At 40.4% G+C, this 19,708-nt stretch overlaps 1 protein-coding gene across 4 annotated transcripts in view; it reads right to left on the reverse strand.

Moving 5' to 3' along the window:
* CPPED1 (calcineurin like phosphoesterase domain containing 1) overlaps positions 1-16,781 on the reverse strand; it is a 49,770-nt gene extending 32,989 nt beyond the window's left edge. The window contains exons 1-3 of one of the 4 annotated variants that reach the window (XM_037384939.1): positions 8,648-8,768; positions 7,340-7,398; positions 5,891-6,109 (exon numbers count right to left, since the gene is read on the reverse strand). In XM_037384939.1, coding sequence (XP_037240836.1) covers positions 5,891-6,109; positions 7,340-7,398; positions 8,648-8,706 — 337 coding nt within the window. In that variant the 5' untranslated portion in view covers positions 8,707-8,768. Of the gene's footprint in view, positions 1-5,890; positions 6,110-7,339; positions 7,399-8,647; positions 8,769-15,497; positions 15,912-16,236; positions 16,365-16,691 lie in introns of those variants that run through there. The other 3 variants (XM_037384941.1, XM_037384940.1, XM_037384942.1) reach the window with 3 other exon arrangements.
* Between the last annotated feature and the right edge of the window lie 2,927 nt (positions 16,782-19,708).

A 19,708-nucleotide genomic window follows, 5' to 3' on the forward strand; every position in this document is an offset into this window, starting at 1 on the left:
TCAGCCACGTAAAAATAGCTGCTAGATTCTCAGCTTTACAAGTCAGTGTTTCTCTGTGGCTTCAGCAGGGTGACCTTGGCTACGAACAGCTGAAATCTCTGCTCTTGTAACGAAACGCGTTGAAACGGAAGCTGTTTCCTGGACACCGATCTATCCTTGAGGTATGGGATGAAGAAGGAAGCACAATGATTCATGTTAAACTGAAATAGGAAATACATGCAAGAAAGAAGACAGGGGAGTTTGCCCTCAGTGTTTGGCAAAAGCTACTCTATGGAACAGCCACCAGGTTTGTGAGTCAGGTCAGCCACTGAGAGCGGGGTTTTGTTACAGACCACCCGAAAGGGGCAAAGACGTGGATTGAGTCTTCCACAAGCAGCTTGAAAAAGGCTCCAGATCACAGGCCTGTGACCTCTCTTACCGGAGGCTAACCTTCCTGACATATGCTGACAGTCCAGGAGGGAGTCTGAGACAACCTCTTGACACAGACAGGACAACCAGGGCCCACTCTCCTAGCCCTGCTACTCACAAACACAGAAGTGCTAGGGGATGTGTTAAGCCCTGGCAGCCTTGGCTGTAGCAGCCACCAAAGTGGAGTTCAAGATCCTGAGAGAAGTAAGGAAGGCAGACAGCAGATCTGGGGCCTCAGGACAGCAGACTGGCTTATTCAGGGAACTGGTATACGGGATCCTGCGGGAGGCAGCTCTGAAAGGCAAAAGGAGTTTGAAAGAGTTGATGTCTTCAAAGACAAGCACCTCCTAATACGAGAATGGTCCTTCCTGATACTGGTGGGGGAAGGAAGTAGGCTATTGGGAGAATGCCTTGGACGGAGCTCCAACGAGGAGCTCGGGCATGAGTACTGATGGAAAAAGGACATAAAAGGAGATGGAAGCAAAGATGGACTTGAAAGGAAGAATGCTGAAAGAGTACCTGGGCATGCAGGGCTGGTGTTGGGAAAACTGAAGCTCATTGAGGGCTGAAACTAGCAAGCAGCATGATGGGCAGCAAAAGCTACTACTTCAGCAACAAGATAATAAGAAAATACAAGGCCCACTGCTGAGTAAGGCAGTGACAATAGACAGGTATTCAGTGCTGCTTTTGCCTATCTTCACTAAAATGTTCTTGCAGCGTTAAAGGAGCAGAGGAAATACTGTAACATTTAACATACTGTAGCAGAACAGGATTCAGCCAAGTATCTCCTGAAAAATTTCAACCCAAGCAAGTCCATGGGACCGGATGGGATGCATCCAAGAGTAGTGAGAGAGCTGGCTGATCTCACCATGAGGCACCTCTCTATAATCATCAAAATAATCTATAATCATCAAAAGGCTGTGGAGTTAGGATGTTGCAGATGAGTGGAGAACTAGATGGGTGAGAAACTGGCTGGACTGTTGGACTGAAAGGGTGTTAGTTAATGCAACAATATGGGAAGTTGTCATAAAACAAAACAGAAGGTTCCAATTTGGTATTAGAAATAAATTTCCAGAGTTTTAGAAAAATGCAGTGAAACAATTATCCAATCAACAATATTTTGCAGACTACCATTTTTGCCATACTAGGTTAGGGTACACTAAATGCATACAAGTGTCTTCAGATGTAAGTCCTTCATTATCAGGGTGTATCTAGTTGTAAGTATCGAGTTTACAGAAATTACTTTCAGTAACACAGTTGTACTACAAGGTATTGCTTAAAATTCTTGATTGTGTGCCACAGTATTAGCGTTACCAGGAATAGATATCCTATTCTTGATTATGTAATCAAGCAAAACTTCTGAAAATAATATTCAGAGTACAAACTACTTTTAATCAGCAGCTAAATACCAAGATACTGATTACGTCGTTGCTCTAATGACATCTGTAATGGATTCCAAGTGCTGTGCCTGATTGCTTCCCAGCTGATGAGGATTCTGTTCATCACTCCTAGCCGCTGGAATTCTGAGATTTCTTGGAGTTCCTTTGCAAAAGGCTGCAACATTGCTTCAGCTAGATGACTACAGTGCATGCTTTCTTTACACTTCATATTCCATGACAAAAATGTATTAAGAGAAGCAAGGAAGACCTGACTTCCCCCTGCTTTTAACTCACAGGCATTGATTATAAAGCAGTAAAATCCAAAGAACTTGATAAACATTGGCCAGTAGATCATAAAATATTGCTGAACTTCAGCTAACCATAGCTTTTTGTCAATAACCATGCTGCAATAGTAACTGTGATACCTTCATTAAAGATGTTTTCAGTTTTAATATAGGTGACACATACAAGTGATTTAAAAGGCAATTTGAGACATTAAAGATAAATGTACAAGTCAAATTCACAACCGTTAAACCAGTGCCCTACGTCACACTTGATTTTTGCCTACTGAAAAAATGAGTTTTTAATCCTTCATTTTATTGAGCTAACATGATAAGGGAATTGACACAGTAATTACTCTTGGAGACACTCCTCAGTGGAGAAGTATGAAATTATTCACTACCATTCTACTACAGACACGCATTACGTAGGTCTAAGCATCCTCAGCTAGAACAGTGAAAATACTTAAACTACTTCAGGAAAAGAAATATTACTACTAGGCTTCAATTCTGCAAGCATCTATTTGTTCAAATTATCTGAAAAGGTATTTGCAATAAAAATTTTTCAATTCTCAGCTTGCTCTTTTGATATAGTGTTGCCAAAAGTCTACTTACAATTTCAAATTTATGTTTTTACAGACAATGAAAGTACTGGCAGATTTCAATATTACTCAATTTTGAAATGGAACACTTTCTATAATTGTTTAGAGTTTAATCAGTTGCTGACAGCTTTTTATCTCTTTGTGTCTTTAAGTTAGTATTGTTTAAATGGATTATGTAAAGTATGAAATCTCAAGCACAGCATTAGTACTGGAATTACTGGAGACAGACTTCAGCCATATGACAGTGGAAATAATGGCTTCTTTTTATCTGTGTCTTAACTGGTACAGAAAACACTAGTGGTTTAAACGCATACCCTTGTAAGAGAAGAATTTTAATTTAGTACTCCTCCACGAGAAGGAAGTCACCTCAATCCCTGGAATTTAGCATGGATGTGGGAGCAAACTTGAGAATGACTGCAGTTATTTCCACATTTTCCAAAAACTTTCACTGCAAGGAATGTGGAAAGTTTTCATTTCTAACATCAGCGGATTGCTATTTTGATAAAATAATAGGCAGCAAGTAAGTTCTTATAAGGTCAACATCCTGGTGTGATACAGTAACAGCTATTTACAAGCCAAACAAAAAAACTTGTAAATAAGCATCTTGATACTGATTTTTAAAACAGAATTTGAGTTGTCTTGCTTTAAAATATATTTTCTTTAAGTTTTCTGTAACTCATCTTGTGTTTTGAAGGAGTTTCTGCTCCAGAAGTAAGCAAGAGGAAAAGGTAGGAAAAAATCATTTGAAAATATCGATTATTTCACTTCCAAAATAAACATTCATGCAGTTTAAACTGAAGTGTTGTTTCAAATTCATTTAAACACACAGATTTAGATTTATCTTCTATGAATTGTTCTTCTGACACTGCATTTGTCTCCCTTGCTGTATCACGTCTCCCTGCCCTTCTACACAACTAGTCAGTCTTAAACCACACGTATCTGCACCATACAGTGATTCACTTTCATCTCTCTCATCAGTTTAGACACAAAGACAAATGACTGATTAATACTGTACTTGTAAGTACAATTTAATTAAATTGTACTTTTATGTTTACCAACTCAAGGCACAGAACGCCATTTGTATAGATAAATACAAAGGCAGTAATGAGATAAGTAATTGTTCCAGTTGAATATTCTAAAATTCCTTTGAGCAGTACCTTTCCTTAACTACTTTATATAACTATATGATAACACAGGCTTGCAAAAAAAGTATTAACATAATTTCAATTGACAAGGAATTAGATGAATTGAAATATGGTGGCTCAAGCGATGTAATCATAGAATCATTTAGGCTAGAAAACACCCTTAAGATTGAGTAATGAACTGCTCTTTCTTGCAATTTCTTAGAAATTGCACTAGGCAGCTTCAAATATTTATGCCGTGCACAATGTAAATATCTCAGTAGTGCAATCCCTTCAGCTTCTTTAACACATTTGTTAGCAAAATCAACATATAATGTTTTGCAAAACCCTGACAGGTTTGTATTTAAAATAGTATCAAAGGCTGTGACATATGCTGGTAAAAGGGACAATAATGACTACAGATATCCATTACTAGAAAAAACCAAAACATAAAACCTGCCACATGCAAGGCTTATTGTATCTAGCCGCTCTGTACCCAGTGGAAGTTAGAAGACTGCTGGCTCGCTCTGGTTTGCACTTACTCTCTATCAACAGAAAAGCCTTAGAGTAACATTGTTTAAAGTCAATATAGACAAAACTACTCAGAACTTTGCATGGGTTTATGAGCCTTTAAGAAATACCCAGGTAAAATGAAACTAACTTAGCTTCCTGGATTACTTAAATTTGTATGGGAAAGATCCTTTTCAATAGGATATAGAACACCTATAATCTGTCCTGAATTTTCTTCCTCTTACAAGGAATACTGAAGGTAACATATTGGAAACACACAAATTAAAATTCCTAATCAAAATACTTATTAAAACTCTGTAACACGAAGGCTAGATGATTCTTAGTAAGAGATTATTTTATGATTCTGGGTTAAATCTGTACTACCAAAATTAATGGAAGAACATAAACCAATAAAACAACCACATCATGACAGACTTTACATTATGGTCAAGCTACTGAAGTGTTATACACATTCAATCAAGCTTAAATTGTTGGGTTTTACACTTTCCCACTCTTGTCACTAAAACCGTGTTCTGGTCAAAAGAAAGTCTGTAGCCTATAAATAAGATCAACCAATCTGACTTGCCAATTTGACAGCTAAGGCTTTAAAATCCACTTTGCAGGACCCTGAAGGAATTAGTCAACGGTCTCCAACCTGCTCAAAATCTTGCTGTGCAAACAAGAGCTCAGAAGCACTACCTCAGGTGCAAGTGGAGTGCAGAGTGTAGCATAAAGCACACAGGAGTATTTCCACACTCGGTTGGTGGACTGTTGTGCCATCAGCTACACAGCTAAGGCTGTCTGCAGTTCTGCTTCTTACCAAGGCTAAGAAATGTAAGACACTGTGCTTAGATCTGCTTTTCAGACCACCTGCCAAGTGGTAACATCACTTTTTCTTTCACTTCCAAGAAGAGCATTTATCTTCTTAAAATAAAAAAATATTACCAGTCTGTTTTAAAGTTTTAACCGTCAAACTTTGTAACCCACCTTTCTAGATGGTCTGTTGTTCTTCCTGTGACCGTACACAGAAACAGACTGATCTCTGAGTCCCACAGCAACAGGACAGAATACGAAAACTTGGAATTTGCTAACTTTTAGCATTTAAAAAATTTAAATATTGAAACAGTTGGATTTATTAAGCATTAGAAAGCCACAGAATTCTCTGATCTTCATCCACTTTAGGTACTCAAAAAGTTATAGATAATTTTTGTTCTTTTCTTGGCACTTTTTTCCCCCCAATGGCTACAGTCCCTATTTGTCCCCTTGAAGCAATTCATTTATAAGAAAGAATTTTAATACGTGTTCTTAGGACTTCCATTTCAAAGAAAATTCCTCAGGCCCACTGAAAAGAAAGCACCTAACAAAGGTACATACCTAAAATGAATGATACAGGAAGTCAGATGAAGAAATCAGAATAAAGTCTCCAGAATCATCCAAAAGCACACTTTTATCCCCAAACATGAAAACACTAGCATACCAAATCATATGGAAGAATATTGTGAAGACAAGGAAATTAGATTAGCCTTGTTGCCCATCTGAAATATAAAGAAAATGGAGTTACAATCCCCATTCTACACTTTTAATTGCCTTACCTGGCATTCCATGAACAAGGTCTCCACACAACACAAAGAACTTGGGTTTAGGGTTTAGTTTGTTGATGGTCTGCACCGCTTGCTCTGTTAATTTGATTTCTTCTCCCCATTCATCATCTCCATTGTTGATGTCTCCAACTGCCCAAGCTTTCATCAGTCCAAACTGAGGATCTGCTCCTTGGATGAAGTAGAAGGGCCCCTTCCATTGGTACTCATCATCTAAGAAGAAAGGGCAGAGGGAAAGAAAGTTAAGCACCAAGAAACTTATAAAAAGGGTAAGAGTTTCAATATATCATTAAATTGATTGCTTTTCACCTAAGTTAAGAGAGCTTTAATGAAAGTACAGAATTCTGTATTCATTCATATAGAAGAAATATAAAGGCAGAAGTACAAAATTTTCCTCTAATGAGGAGCTGTAATAAATGAAAGTATATTAATCTAATTATACCACATGGTAATTACAGACTCATTAGAAGAAAAGTATGTGAGGAATTCAGCAAATAGTACTGGAAATTACAAGGACTACAACACAGCACACGTGTATAACGTTATATTTCAATTTATTCTTTTAAGACTCCAATTATTGCTTCTTTAATTAACAAGTTAAAACGTACACAACATTTCACATTTTATGGTTCCAGTAGACTTGTCCTTAAATTATTAAGGAGTTAAATACGTCTCGGTTTTATACTTTTAGAGAGAAATTGATTGTAGCGCATTCTTTGGAGTTAGAACTGATGCCATTCACAGGACCAGGATCAGCAAACACAAAATCCAGCAACATCCTAATTAGCAGCAGCAAATAAAGTCCTAATTTAGAATTGCCACAATAGCTCCAAGACCTATGATAAAAAGGTGAGAACTGAGAAAAAAAACAACGTTTCCATCAGGGCAGGCAGTGTACCACAGAATTTGTACTGCTACAAATTTCTTGTATACTTGTTTCTTGCATGCTATATTAACAAGTACCACAAAAGAAGCATGATACATAGAACTACAAGCACATTAATAAAAAAAATAAATAAAATCTCAACACTGGGGAAATAAAGCCACAGTTGGCTACAAATTAAAAACAAAAATTGGGTATCCTGTTTCCAAGACCTATGTCTCAAGTTGGAATTAAAGTACAAAATGAGAACACTGCAGTTTCTCCAGCTGCCTGAACGCATTCATTTGCTACCTGAATATTTCAGTTTTGACAGCTGTGTTTGGCTTAATACATTTAATGTTATTGGGTTTTTTCTTAAATGGCATTTAAGCTGTTAAAAGCTGACTACATCAACCTAGTTGAATCTACAAAAAATAATACAGCAAATTATTTCAAATTACAATATAATCCATAAATATACTCCTATATTATGTCAATCTGATCTTAAATACACTTTGAGGCAAAACTAATCTTCCAATAACAGTACATAAACAAGTAACATGTTCACCGCGTGCATTTACTTCTGGTTTTCTTCCAAGTGGACTGGAGAGTCTTACTTTGCAAGAAGAGGAGTATGTTTCTTTGGAGGAAGGTTAGAAAAAAAAGAGGTCAGAATTCATATCTTGCACCATGGATATGGATAGGCTGGGGTGAGGGAGAAGTAATGTGGGCAACACCTGGAAGCTGCTTCCAGTTGTCATCTGTTGCTATGACATCAGATCGTTTTGCCAAATGCAAGCTTCCACAATTCAGTTAAAGTAACATTTAATTTCTAAACAAAATTATTTATAATCTGTTAACACTGTCTGTTAATTCATACCAGCATTGCCTTGCTCCAAATAATAAACATAGATTTTATAAACTATCAGCCATTCATTAGCTTTTAATTACGAAATGAAATTAACTTTTCCAATTACATAACTTAGAGAAGTGAAACGATCCATCTATCCACGAGTTTGCAACAGAAGCCTTATGGAGCAGCTGAATAACATGAAATAATTTAGGTTTTTATCTTATGTTTCGCAAGGCAAAATATGAATGCCTTAAAAAACAGCTTACGTGCTGCATCAAAGGCATTGTCTGTGCAGAGAAATCAATTTAGAGTTTTTTTAAGTGGAAAACTATAGAAAAGTATCAGTTAAGGAAGCTTGCAACAGAAATCTTTTATGATCTATACAAAACAGAACTGAAAAAAGGGAAAACCTGAAACAGGAACTTGTTTTGGAGGGATGGCCCAATCCTCAAACACATTTAATGGAAAAAAAAGCTCAAATCTTTCTACAACATGGCAGGATTTTTAATCCTGTCCCTTTTCCAGCAACTCAGTAGACAGTAATGATAATCAATGCAGAGCAAAATCTACTTGTTTTGTGAAACTAGTAATTTTTACCACCGTAGCCTAAGTAAAATATAGACACACTTATCTATTTATTTTTACAGGAACTACTCAAAAAACCCGCTAGTCTTTGTTTTAAAAGACTGCGTTTCAATCACAGACATGCTGTGTTTCCCTTTCCAGAGCCCCAGGGATGGCATCTGTTGGCCAAAGGCAGCTGGAGCACCTGCAGCAGGCCAGGTAGCTGGCAGGCTGGCTGGCTGACACAGGCCGCAGGACTGGCCCCGGTCCCAGCTAACAAGGAGCTTCACGTATACTGCTTGAACAGAGAGAAATCTGGCAAGCAGACAATGCGCTGTCAGGGAGCACGCAGAGCTGATGCAAAACAGGTTGCAAAGCCAGACAGGGGCTATTCTAATATATTCTTCATGGACATTTTTTTTTTCCTGCCTTGTAGTCATGCCAATACAGTAGCTCTCTAGGTTTTAAGTACCTGAATGTTTCCAAGACTGTGCACAGATGCTCTGGTTTGAGTGGGTGAGTGATGGTCATGTGAGGCAGAGAGAGAGAGAGAGACTGATAAGATGAATTTGAAAAGAGAAGTTCAGTACACAGACAGAATCAAGAAGTGGCAGAAGAAAGGAGAAACAGAAGATGCAGAGGTGGAGGTGAAGAAGAGTGGGGAGAAAAGGAAAGAGATAGGAGGTGAAAAGAGAAAGGAACTGAAAATGGTGCAGAGGTATATGCTATATTCTCCTGTAGGAAAGAAAAAGATAAAATGAAGAAAGTGAAGCAGGGACAACAGAAAAGATCCAGGAATCAGGGCTACATAAATGACATTTAGTCAAAATTTTAGTGTAATCATCTGGTCTTAGTCAAATAATTCAGTCAACAGATACTTTTGCAGTATTTGACAACTTCTCAAATAGTTACAAAAAAAATAGCAGTAAGGTTGAATTTTCTACCTTTGTCTTGTTATTTGGTCACTCCAACTAGAAACTTTATTTAAAAGCAAGTAAACCTGGTACTTAACCCAATTTCATTAGCTTATTACTTATGAAGTGGTATTGACTGATTTAGTTTAATACTTACTGCTTTTGTTCCGCATGGAACAAGAGAACATATGTGAACAAATTAATACATGGACACCCAGTTTAAACTTACAACTTAAGTTTTTGTTTATCAGGAATGTGTTTCAATTACTATAAAGTACTATAAATAAAAGCAGAATATCATGAAGAAAGTTACATTGGTACAACACCACTGGTGCAAACTTTCACTTGCACCAACTCTTAAGCCTGTTCTGAACTCAGCTCATTGATGAAGTAACTCTTAATTGCCCTCACTGATCTGTCTGCAGAGGTCATGCAAGTTTTTCCTTATCTGTGCAAGGCATAACAACATCAGTCCAGCTAACGTGTTGCAACTAGTGCGATTCCGCTAATTCCAGCAGCTCACCTGCGCAAGTGCTCTTTCAACAGACCAATATGTTATGAGAGTAGCATTGCAAAACAGAATGTAAAAGCATCCTCCGCTACCCTAACAATTAAATGATTTATCAATGGACTGTATTCAGACAATTATTAACAAAACTTCTGTACCCTACTTCTCTCCCTCACCAGCTGCTTGTTATCACCTTCAAGCAGAACAGGTACTCTCGGCTGTACAAATGAACCTCACCTGCTTAAGCAGTTAAGTCAGGCATTACAAAAAACTGTTTGAACCATTTTTTTGGACTTTGCACTGAATCAGAAGAAGAGTGCTCAGACAAATCATTCCGTTGCTATGCTAGGGGAATGCCAAAGTCTGGCAGAGGGTTAGTAACAAACAGCATTGGGCACAAGTGGTGGGAGGGGGAACAGCTGTTTTTGCAGTGATCATCTAGTCATGATCCAGGTCCTAGATGTTACTCCATAACGTTTCAATTAAATAGGATGTACAGTTGCTATCTTCCCTTCAAACGCAGCTAGTAATAACTTTTATAGGAATGACATCAAAGACAACCTTCTCACTAGGAGTTTCAATTTTCAAGCCTTTAGATGAGCTATGTAGTTGTATTATACAAAGTGCAGGCTAGGTAAAGCAATACAAGATTAGGATTCAATTAATAAACATTTTTTTCTGCCTTCTCTCTTGCATCGCAAAATTGAGTGAAGCTGAGAACACCTGCAAACTGGCTCTTCATCCCTATGAGCATAGAGGCTGTTAGCAGCCACAGCAATAAGAAAATGCAAATGTCAGACAAAAGTCAGTAGATTTACCAGATAACTGATGTATATACAGTTTCCATTTCTGAAGGGCAAATAATGTCTGTGGAGCTCCTCTTACACACTCAGCCACACAAAACTCCTTTTTCAAAACTGTTTAGCTCCCAGGCCTCCTTAAGAGCTGCACAGCTGATCGCCACGGAAGAAGTCCAACTTCAGAACATGTTGTTATGCCTCAGTTTCAATAGCTTCCCACTCTTTTTCTGCTCCCATGCATGCCAAAGTACAGAGAGAGGATCAATGCAATGTATTTTTAGTAGCATAGGCTGAAAAATGGTGCCAGCTTCTAATTTTATCTAAGGATTAATTCCGTGAAGGGCCAAAGTAGTCAGCAGCAACTCACAAGAGAAAACCTCAGCCATGTATTGTGATCATGCACAAAAAGACACTTCAAGGACCTAAGTGAGATTTAAGCCAAACCTCACCATTTCTAGAGGACAATAGCTAATACCTTGCCATGCTTTTATTTCTTCGCCTTTTGATTTTTCTGATTTCTCCTCCCTTTTCTTGCTGCCTCTCCAAGGATCACAAACACACATATAGATTGCTCATATAAACCACTGTGAGCTGGCCTCTGATGGCCACATAGTAATGCTTGCTCAGTATACCATGGGCAGCAATAAATACGAAAAACGCCCTCATTGTCATGCTGGGTTTGCCAGGGGAATTAATTTCACTTCTCTGAAAAATCACAGAATAGCAGAAGTATGTACATGGTTCCCTGCCCTGAGCAGTCTCTGCCTCTAAATGTGCCTCTGGCTCCTCTTCTAGGTAAAATTGGCCAAGAAGCACAACCTTGGTTTTCTAAAGAAGCTATAGATGGGAAGGGAAATGGAATCTTTTAAGTGAAGGCAGCATTTATACATCATAAACAGTACAAAAGGCTAAAACTTTTTCCTTGCAATTATTTTGCGGTTTACCTTTAAAAGAATTTGTTTTCATTCCTGTCAGTCCTGGAACCACTTGAAAAATAATAAAGGACTTGCACTAAATCCTTAATAAATTCTCATTTAATATAAAAAATTATCAACACTTCTGGCTTCAAAAATACCACCATTATTGTCTGTATGTCCAAATACAAAAGAATTTCAATCTAATGAAATACGCATTCCTTTCAGCTACATCTTCCACGTGTACCTGAGAGACTACTGAGGGTTCTGCTGAACGACCAAGGCAACCTATTATGGAAGGCACAGGGAAAAAAACCTTTCAAAACAGGTATCAAACTTTTCTGAGAGAAAATAAAACCCTTTAGAAGAGTAATTATTGTAGAAATTAAGTAGAGTGAGCCTAAACTACAGAGATAATATCAGTAGAAACACTGACTTACAGAATTCAGCTTCTCAAATACATTAGGCAGTGCTACTATTTTTAAAAGATATACTTTTAAACTTCTTAGATAACTATCAAGGTAGGAAATGCTCCCTCAGATACAGTTTATTTGTACTGAGGGCTACAGAATGCTAAACTCTAGTCATGCCTTTATGCCCACACCCAAATTCAACATGTAAACTCATTACAGAAACTTTACAGCCCAAAACTGTAGGTGTGAAGGGGGGTGGCTTGCATAATGACAAGGTGAAGTCACAGAAAGTTGCTCAAAACCCACGTTAAAATTTCCCTAATTCATAGGAGGCCTAGAGACAGTATTGGGAATGGAATATGCTAGCTGGGAAGCAGTTCTCATCAGTGCTCAAAAATATGACTGTTTAAGAGCTCTAGAACAGTAATCGTAACGTGCCAAGATCCAACACTCATGTGAAAGCAAGAAAAATTAAGAAATCAACTGCAGTGGTATTTAATTTCAAAGGAAGGTGAATTACATATAATTACGATGCTTTTTAAAAGTGCAAAAATCCTTGAAGACAGCGTGGAAACTATTCAAAGACACTATCCCAGAGGCTCAGACCATATGCACAGCATTTACTAAGAACTTCAGAAAGACCAAAAAGTATCCAGACCGACTAAACAACATAAACAGCAGCCATAAGGATGCTAGTAAGAGCAGAACAGCACTCTTCAAGCTAAAGCATCCAAATAAAGAAAACAGGAAAGATTTTACACACTGGAAGGTTAGATACCAAAGTCCAAGAAATCAAGGTAAAAAATGTGATAACAACTCAAAATAGCATACATCTGAAAACTAATAAAGCCCTTTTTAGAGGAATTAGGAAGAGGTAGCGTGCCGGACACCAAGGCTAACAGATGTTGCAGACATGCAAGATGCACCTGAAGATGAAGGCAGAGCAGAAAAACAATGTAAATGTTTGTATCCACGTTGATTGTGAAGGAACTTGTGAAGATGTAATGCCAGAATTCTTCCTTATAGACAGTGCATCAGATCTCTCTCAATCAAATTACCAATAGATGATTTCACAAACAGACATGAAGAATAACAAGCTGCTCAGCTTAGGTGGCATCCACAGAACTCAAAAAACCAGCTAAACCACAGGGAGTTACCGCTTGCTTAAAACTGCCCTTGCACCAGAGGAGCAAGAAGATGGCCAGTATCACAACTACATTGTAAAGGGTTTCCTGAGCAATCTGGTAACTACTGACTGCAAAACTAGCATCGGGACAGGCAAGTTAATGGAAACTGTAACAAAGACAGTAACTACTGCACTCACTGAGTCTTCAGAACAGGTAATCCCAACTTTTACATTGGAGCAGGGAAATCTACTTAATACCATCTCCAAGAAGCATCTGACAGTTATTCACCAAAGACTTTTAAGGAAGCCAAGCTGTCTTGAAATATGAAAGTCAGTCCTCCCATGCATAAAAAACTGGTAAGAAGAAAAGAAAACGGACATGATACACAGATCCCACCTGAACCTGTACTAGGACCTATACTGTTCAACAAATTCAAACCAATCTGTCCCAGTAACTGAACAGTGAGGAAATGAAATTTGCTAAAACTAAGCCATTTGGCAGTATAAGAATAAGGCTTGGCTGTGAAGAACTGGGGAGAGACTTCTTCATGAATGACTGTTCAAGAAAGCAGGTAACTTCAATGCAGAAAGTGCAGGATAGTGCACATGGGAAACACACCACCCGCTTCATATAAACCACGATAGCTCTAACAAGTGATATGAAGAAGAGCCACCTCAACATTCAGTAATGGCAAAAAAGCAGATATAGGAAAGGAATAGAGAACTGAGCAAAATAAGAAATATGAGAAGCAACTGAATAGACTTAAAAGAGTTTCCAAAAGACTGGTGAGGGAGGCATGACAGAGGAACACAAAGTGACGTCTGGAACTGAGAACATGACTATGCAATGCTGGTTATCCGCCTCTTTCAGATAAAGATTTTGGAACCATCAGCTAAAATTAGCCAACAGGTTCAAAATGGAGAAACTTCTCAACCAGTTAAGCTGATGGTACCGTCACTTGCCTAGCTATTTGAAAAAAGTTCTCCACCGAAAACAGAAATTCTTTGCATAGTATGCTACTTGGGATAGAAAAACATAAAAAATATAAAAAAGTATACTTGGGACAGAAAAAACCCCAAACCAACCAAAAACCAAAACAAAACCAACCAAAACCCCCAAACCCAAACAATTCCCCCCCCCAACCAAACAACAATCAACCCACCCCCCCACCCCCCCAAAAAAAAATACAAAACCAATCAATAAAACCAACAACCAAACCCAAACACCCCACGACTTTTTGGGAGAAGTGGTGATGACAAAATTTACTGTTTCTTCACTAGAACACTGCTAAAAGTAGTAGGCATCTGAAGCACAATTTCACACAGGTAGAAAAGACAGGGAATTTATTAAAAAAAAAACCATTAAATCCAAAGCATACAAAGGTCTCTTGCCAATAAAGTAGGGTATTTACACACTATTTGCTACTATGCTCCACTGATTAAACGGATAATTTAGATCCCTAAATTTGAGGGGGCTGTTTTGTCACATATCAAGTCTCAATTAGAGCACGTTACAGGTATAACCTCCACATTATGTGAAAGCAGACTAAACAAATTACTGTTAGGAGATAGGATGTGGAGGAGTGATTTTACAGAAAGGGTAGTAAGAAAAAAAGGAAATTAAGCTCTCAATGGTGAATTTCAAATTTTAAAAGGAAACAGTCTGCCAAGCCATAGCAGTAGTAAATGTTTTGTGTAGCTACCTGTTCAACAGGAGTAAAACCTAAAGCCCGAGGAAAACAACAGAACTGATTTTCAACTTAAACTGCAAGAAACTTTGCCTCAGTTTTATCAGCCCTTGGTTGTTTTTTACCAGGTCATTTAGTTATTAAAAGGTTGTGTTCAACTTCAGCCTCTTAAGAGCTCAGTAAATTATTAACAAAGAAACACTGTACCTAAAGATGGCAGCTGGACTATGATAGCCTAAAAAGTCCTGAACAAGATTTAAAACAACCAGTTGCTAAGTCTTAATTAATATTTAAAGAATACCAAACAAGGACACTTCAGGAGAAAGAAACACACCTGGAAAACAGATACCCAAATCACATCTTTTTCTTCCATGTTTAAGGCACTTTTCTAAAAGTACTTAGGTAAAACTGCTGTTCAGAAATTTTTACACTGCCCTTGAACACTCCTTTTGTTACAATTTCACTATACAGTTGATATAACTAGATGGCTTGTCTGCCATCTGTCCCCTCAACAAATGCTAGGCATTCTGTTATAAACCAACCACACCATCTGTAATTAATAGGTTGCCAGAATAACTGTATATGTATACTTCACATGCTCAGTGTCGGTGAATTTTCTTTATTTGGCAACAAGCAAAGCCAAATATTTCCAGTGAAACTCAAGAAAATACCACAAAATTGTTGGGATCGAATAGCCTTGCCCACCTCATCAAACCAATACAATCTGTAATTTACAAACAAATACAAGGAAATAAAATACGTTCCACGTGTGGCAACAGGAAAAGATTTCTCAACGCTGGCACACCGCAGGACCTCCATCCTTGGACAACTTTACAAACAGGCAGGATACACACAGACAGTCAACGTACTCCTCTGTTGGTCCAGCCACAAGACAAGGACCAGCAGTAAGCAGGTGGCTGCCACCTTTGGCTTGGCAGTGGCCACCTCACCGTATTCACCTGGGGCAGGCAGGTCTAGAAGCTGGGAGCCAACTGACACCTGGGCCCTGCCCGGGGTTTGCAGCTCTGTCTCTGCGCGGGGTGGAGCACCAGGGAAGGACCTAGCTGCTGACCTCTGTCCCGAGAGAAGCTGGAGTACCCTGAAGAAACTGGGATCTTAGGTAGTTCCATTCGTTATGGTACAACTGCCTGTCTTATAAGTAACATAAACAACAAACTACTGTTAGGCCACCCTACAGGTACAACAAACACATGATAACGTAGTGCTGGCACCAGCAGTTTCACAAGCTACGGAGATCAGGTTAGGCAGCACGAGCAAGCATTTTAAAAGAAATCTGGTGTTGGGCACCGCTGACACCTTCCCATGGGGCGGAGCCCCCCGCGCTGCGGCCGGGCCCCAACGCTCCCACGGGCCTGGGCCTCTGCCCGCCGCCGACCGCGGAGAATCAACGTGGGGCGGCCGCGGCGCCGCGCTCAGGGGGCCCCGCACCGGCAGCAGCACGCCCAGCGCCCCGCTCCCCGAGCAGCGCGCTCCCCCCAGGGCCTCGCCGCTGCCCCTCCGCGTCCCCCCCTCCGGCTGTAGCGCTCCTCCCGCGGCCGCCGGGGGCACCCCGGGCCTGCCCTCCGCACGCCCCCCCGCCCGGCTGCGCGGCGGGGAAGAGAGCCCGCCGGAACCCGCAGCCCTATGCCGAGGTTCCGCCCGGCGCTCCCGCCTCGGCGCAGGCCCCGCGGCGCGTACCTTGGCGGAAGGCGGCCAGAGTCCTGCCCCGGGCTCTGCCGAACGCCTCCCCCTCCGCCGCCATGGCTCCCGCCCGCCGCGCGGCCGCCGCCGACAGCCGCCGCCTGGCCACAGGCCGCCGAGGGGGCGGCACCGCCTCCGCCGGGGGCGGCGCCTGGGCGCGGGCGGGAGAGGCCCCGCCGGCGGGGGTCAGCCTGGGCAGGGCGGCCGGCGGGGCCCGGCGGCGGCGGCGGCGGCTGCCCTGGGGGAGAGGCGGCGGCCGGCCCGGCCCGGCGCGGGGGCGCTGCGGTGGCTCCCCGGCACGGCCATGTTCGGGGGGCGGCGGCGCGGAGACATGGCGGCCGCGGGCGGCAGAGCAGCCTGCCCCAGACGTGCGCTGGCTTTTATGTGAATTTAAGTAAAAATTAAGGAAATTATTATTTGTCATACTTACTAATTTTCAGCTTTTTCCTAACCTGCCAACTGAAGTAAACCGATGTCACCTAAAAGCATTAGCTGCCGTCCTGTGCGCCTTGAAAGGATGTTCACTGGTCAGGTTTCCTCCTGGCGTTAATTGCAGTCACAAAAGCACATGTTTCCAGCAACTGCTCCTCGGGGAAAAAAAACCAAAAGTAACGTGAAAAAAGCAAAGGCACCACGTGCCCCTGCCCCCAGGGCCTGCTGTGACCCCAGCCTGGGCACCCCTGGCCCTGCCTTGCCCATGGGCAGCATGGCGGGCAGCCACTGCAGCCCACGCGCCGCCCGTGTTTCTCAGCACCATGTTATGCAGTGGGCGAGTGACAGGAATACACAGGTAGTCCTTGCAAGGTGATGTTTTTTTAATCTTTGCTGCACCAGAGTCCCGCTTCGACACAGTGAGAAGGATACCACAGGCGCAGTGTCCCGGGCACACAGGCGGGAGCCCATGGGCCAGCGCGGTGTGGCAGCCAGCGCGGTGTGGCAGCCGGCGCGGTGAGTGCCTCGTTAAACTTGTGAAATCTGTAGCGGAGCATGAGAGAAGGTTAACATCACCAACTAAAACACATTCATTCCTATGGCTGGATGATTTTTCCATCTGTAAAATGGGGGTGTTATTACCCACAAATGAAAACGGTTTATTTCCTGCTTGTAAACCGCTTGATGATCATTAGATGGAAAGCACTGGAGGAAGTCTTTTTTATTAAGTAGTTTTTGTCAATTCCCCTCTTTATGGGGCAGCATTTGTTACATTAAGCAAGTAAATACTGAAGTGCAGTATTCATTCTCAGGTGCAGCCTATCCAAATATCCTAACACCATCAGAGGAACAGGTGAACATGGTCTAATGCTGGAACCACTCATGCTAATATAAGAGCAGTTAGCTGAATGATCCAAAGAGATTTTTGACCTTTTCTCTTTCTTTTCCATTTTCTTCTCATCTTCTTAAGAGGGCTGAGCAGTCATACACTAGAACATATGAATGCTGTGTGAGTTCAGCTAAACTCAGGATGAATTTTGCAAGTGAAATACCATCAAGATCAGGCCAAAAAGCATAGAGATAACATTACTGTTTTGGCAAGACAGCACACTGCGGTTATGTCGCACAGGGACATGAGCTTGTGATCAGCTCACCAAATTACCTTTGTCTGGATGTGTTGCTAAAGGCAACCATTTTTCTTAAGTCAAGTTATGCGCGTCTGAAGGACTGACAGAGATGTGGATTCTAAGATCTGGATTTATCTAGATGTCTAACTTCACAGCTCATTTTTCTAGGCATATGTAGGGGGCTCTCTTCTACAAAATTCTGTTGACAGTACTGTGTTTGATATCTTTGCAGGATGGGTCACGGAGGAGCCTGGAGATGCTCAGCTCTTTCTAGGCGATGAATATGGTGAGTACGCAGCGTGCCTATGTTGCCTCCCCTTCAAATGGGATCCTCTGATATTACATCAGCTTGGGTATTATCTACTGTAATGAGGATGCCACAGGAAATTTCTATTTTGCAATTTAAAGACATTTACTTGTGATTTTGCAGATGGAGTGCACAAGAGTTTTCATCTGCAGAAATAAAGGAACATTTGCATATAAACGTGAGAACTGAGGATGGGGAGTGTTTGTGCAGGAGGGGGATTTCTGCTCTTTCCTGCTTCTTTTACTCTGCCAAATTTGAAGTATGCAGTTTTGAAGCCAAGATCATGGACCAAATGCTAAACTCATTTTACTATGACTAAATCATTTAAAGTTACTACTGATCTATGTTAGTTTAATTATAGATTTTCATGGACTTATTCCAGATGAGGCCTGGATAAAGCAGCAGAATTTTGTCATCGGACTTGATTTGTTATACAAAGTGTCATGAATATGACACTGAATAAATAATTTACAGTACCACGTGTCTTGTCTTATTTATAGAGTATAAATTGAGAATAATTTAACTGATTTTAAAAAGTTGGTGAACATACAGAGGAAAATATACCATTCTAGAAGAGCATGCAGTATATTGAAAATAAGATAGATAGAAAGTGAGAAATGGAGGCATCGAAAAAGAAAAGCTTATATAAGGTTTAGCTTAGTAACAACTGAGATTAGAACAGTGCAGATCTGAGGAGTCCAAATCTTCTAAGACTTATTCTAGTACGCATTAGATCATGCTGCCAATCCTTACAGTTCTTGACAACTTGGAAGTTCTGAAAAATCCAGTAGCATACACTCTACTTTATTTCTGACTGCAGTTTAAAGTATGATCGTATGCACTTTGAGAGACCTAGATAAAGTACTAATAAAACAAGTAAATAATTCTAAAATGTACTATCTCTGATGAGCAATTTGTATAAAGATTGATAAAACAGTCAAAGCAATGGTTGGAGGCGGCAATTTTTCTCTATTCTCAGCACACGACAAGAAGACAACAAATTACAAAAATGGAAGAATACAAAAGGTGAAAAGGACAGAAAAGGGTTGGTCTAGACCTTGGAATTAAAATTAAAAAGCACAGACAGATACGCAGATTTGAAACTAAACCATCTTAATCTTATACATAGAATAGAATGACTATCTGCCATCTGGAATTCAGGGAATCCAATGAAGGTTGGAGGTGTAAACAACACACGCAGGATTATCAACATCTGTTTTCAGTGCATGCTGATATATATGAGTCCTTGAGGGATAAGTTAGAGGAAATAATGCAAATTAATAAAACCTGATGATATAAAAAGGATCACACCATTGTATTTGTTTAGAGACAGTATGGACTTATGTTGAAAATAAATAATGCATACAATGTATCAAGTCTGTTTTCTATTAATCTCTTCTTCCAGCTCCCAGAAATCCTACAAGACAGCATTCCCAGCAGATGTAACATTTTAGAAGGTTTGGTGTATGATACCTGTCCTATTCTTTTCCCCAGAACCACTAATGGATACAAATTATTAAATTTTGAAAACTTACAGTAGTACCTCATACTAACCCACTCTGTCTCTGTTGCCTATTCCATTGCTGAGAGTAAAAGGTTCCAG

This window comes from Falco rusticolus, chromosome 4 (assembly GCF_015220075.1).
Source record: "Falco rusticolus isolate bFalRus1 chromosome 4, bFalRus1.pri, whole genome shotgun sequence".
NCBI lineage: Eukaryota > Metazoa > Chordata > Aves > Falconiformes > Falconidae > Falco > Falco rusticolus.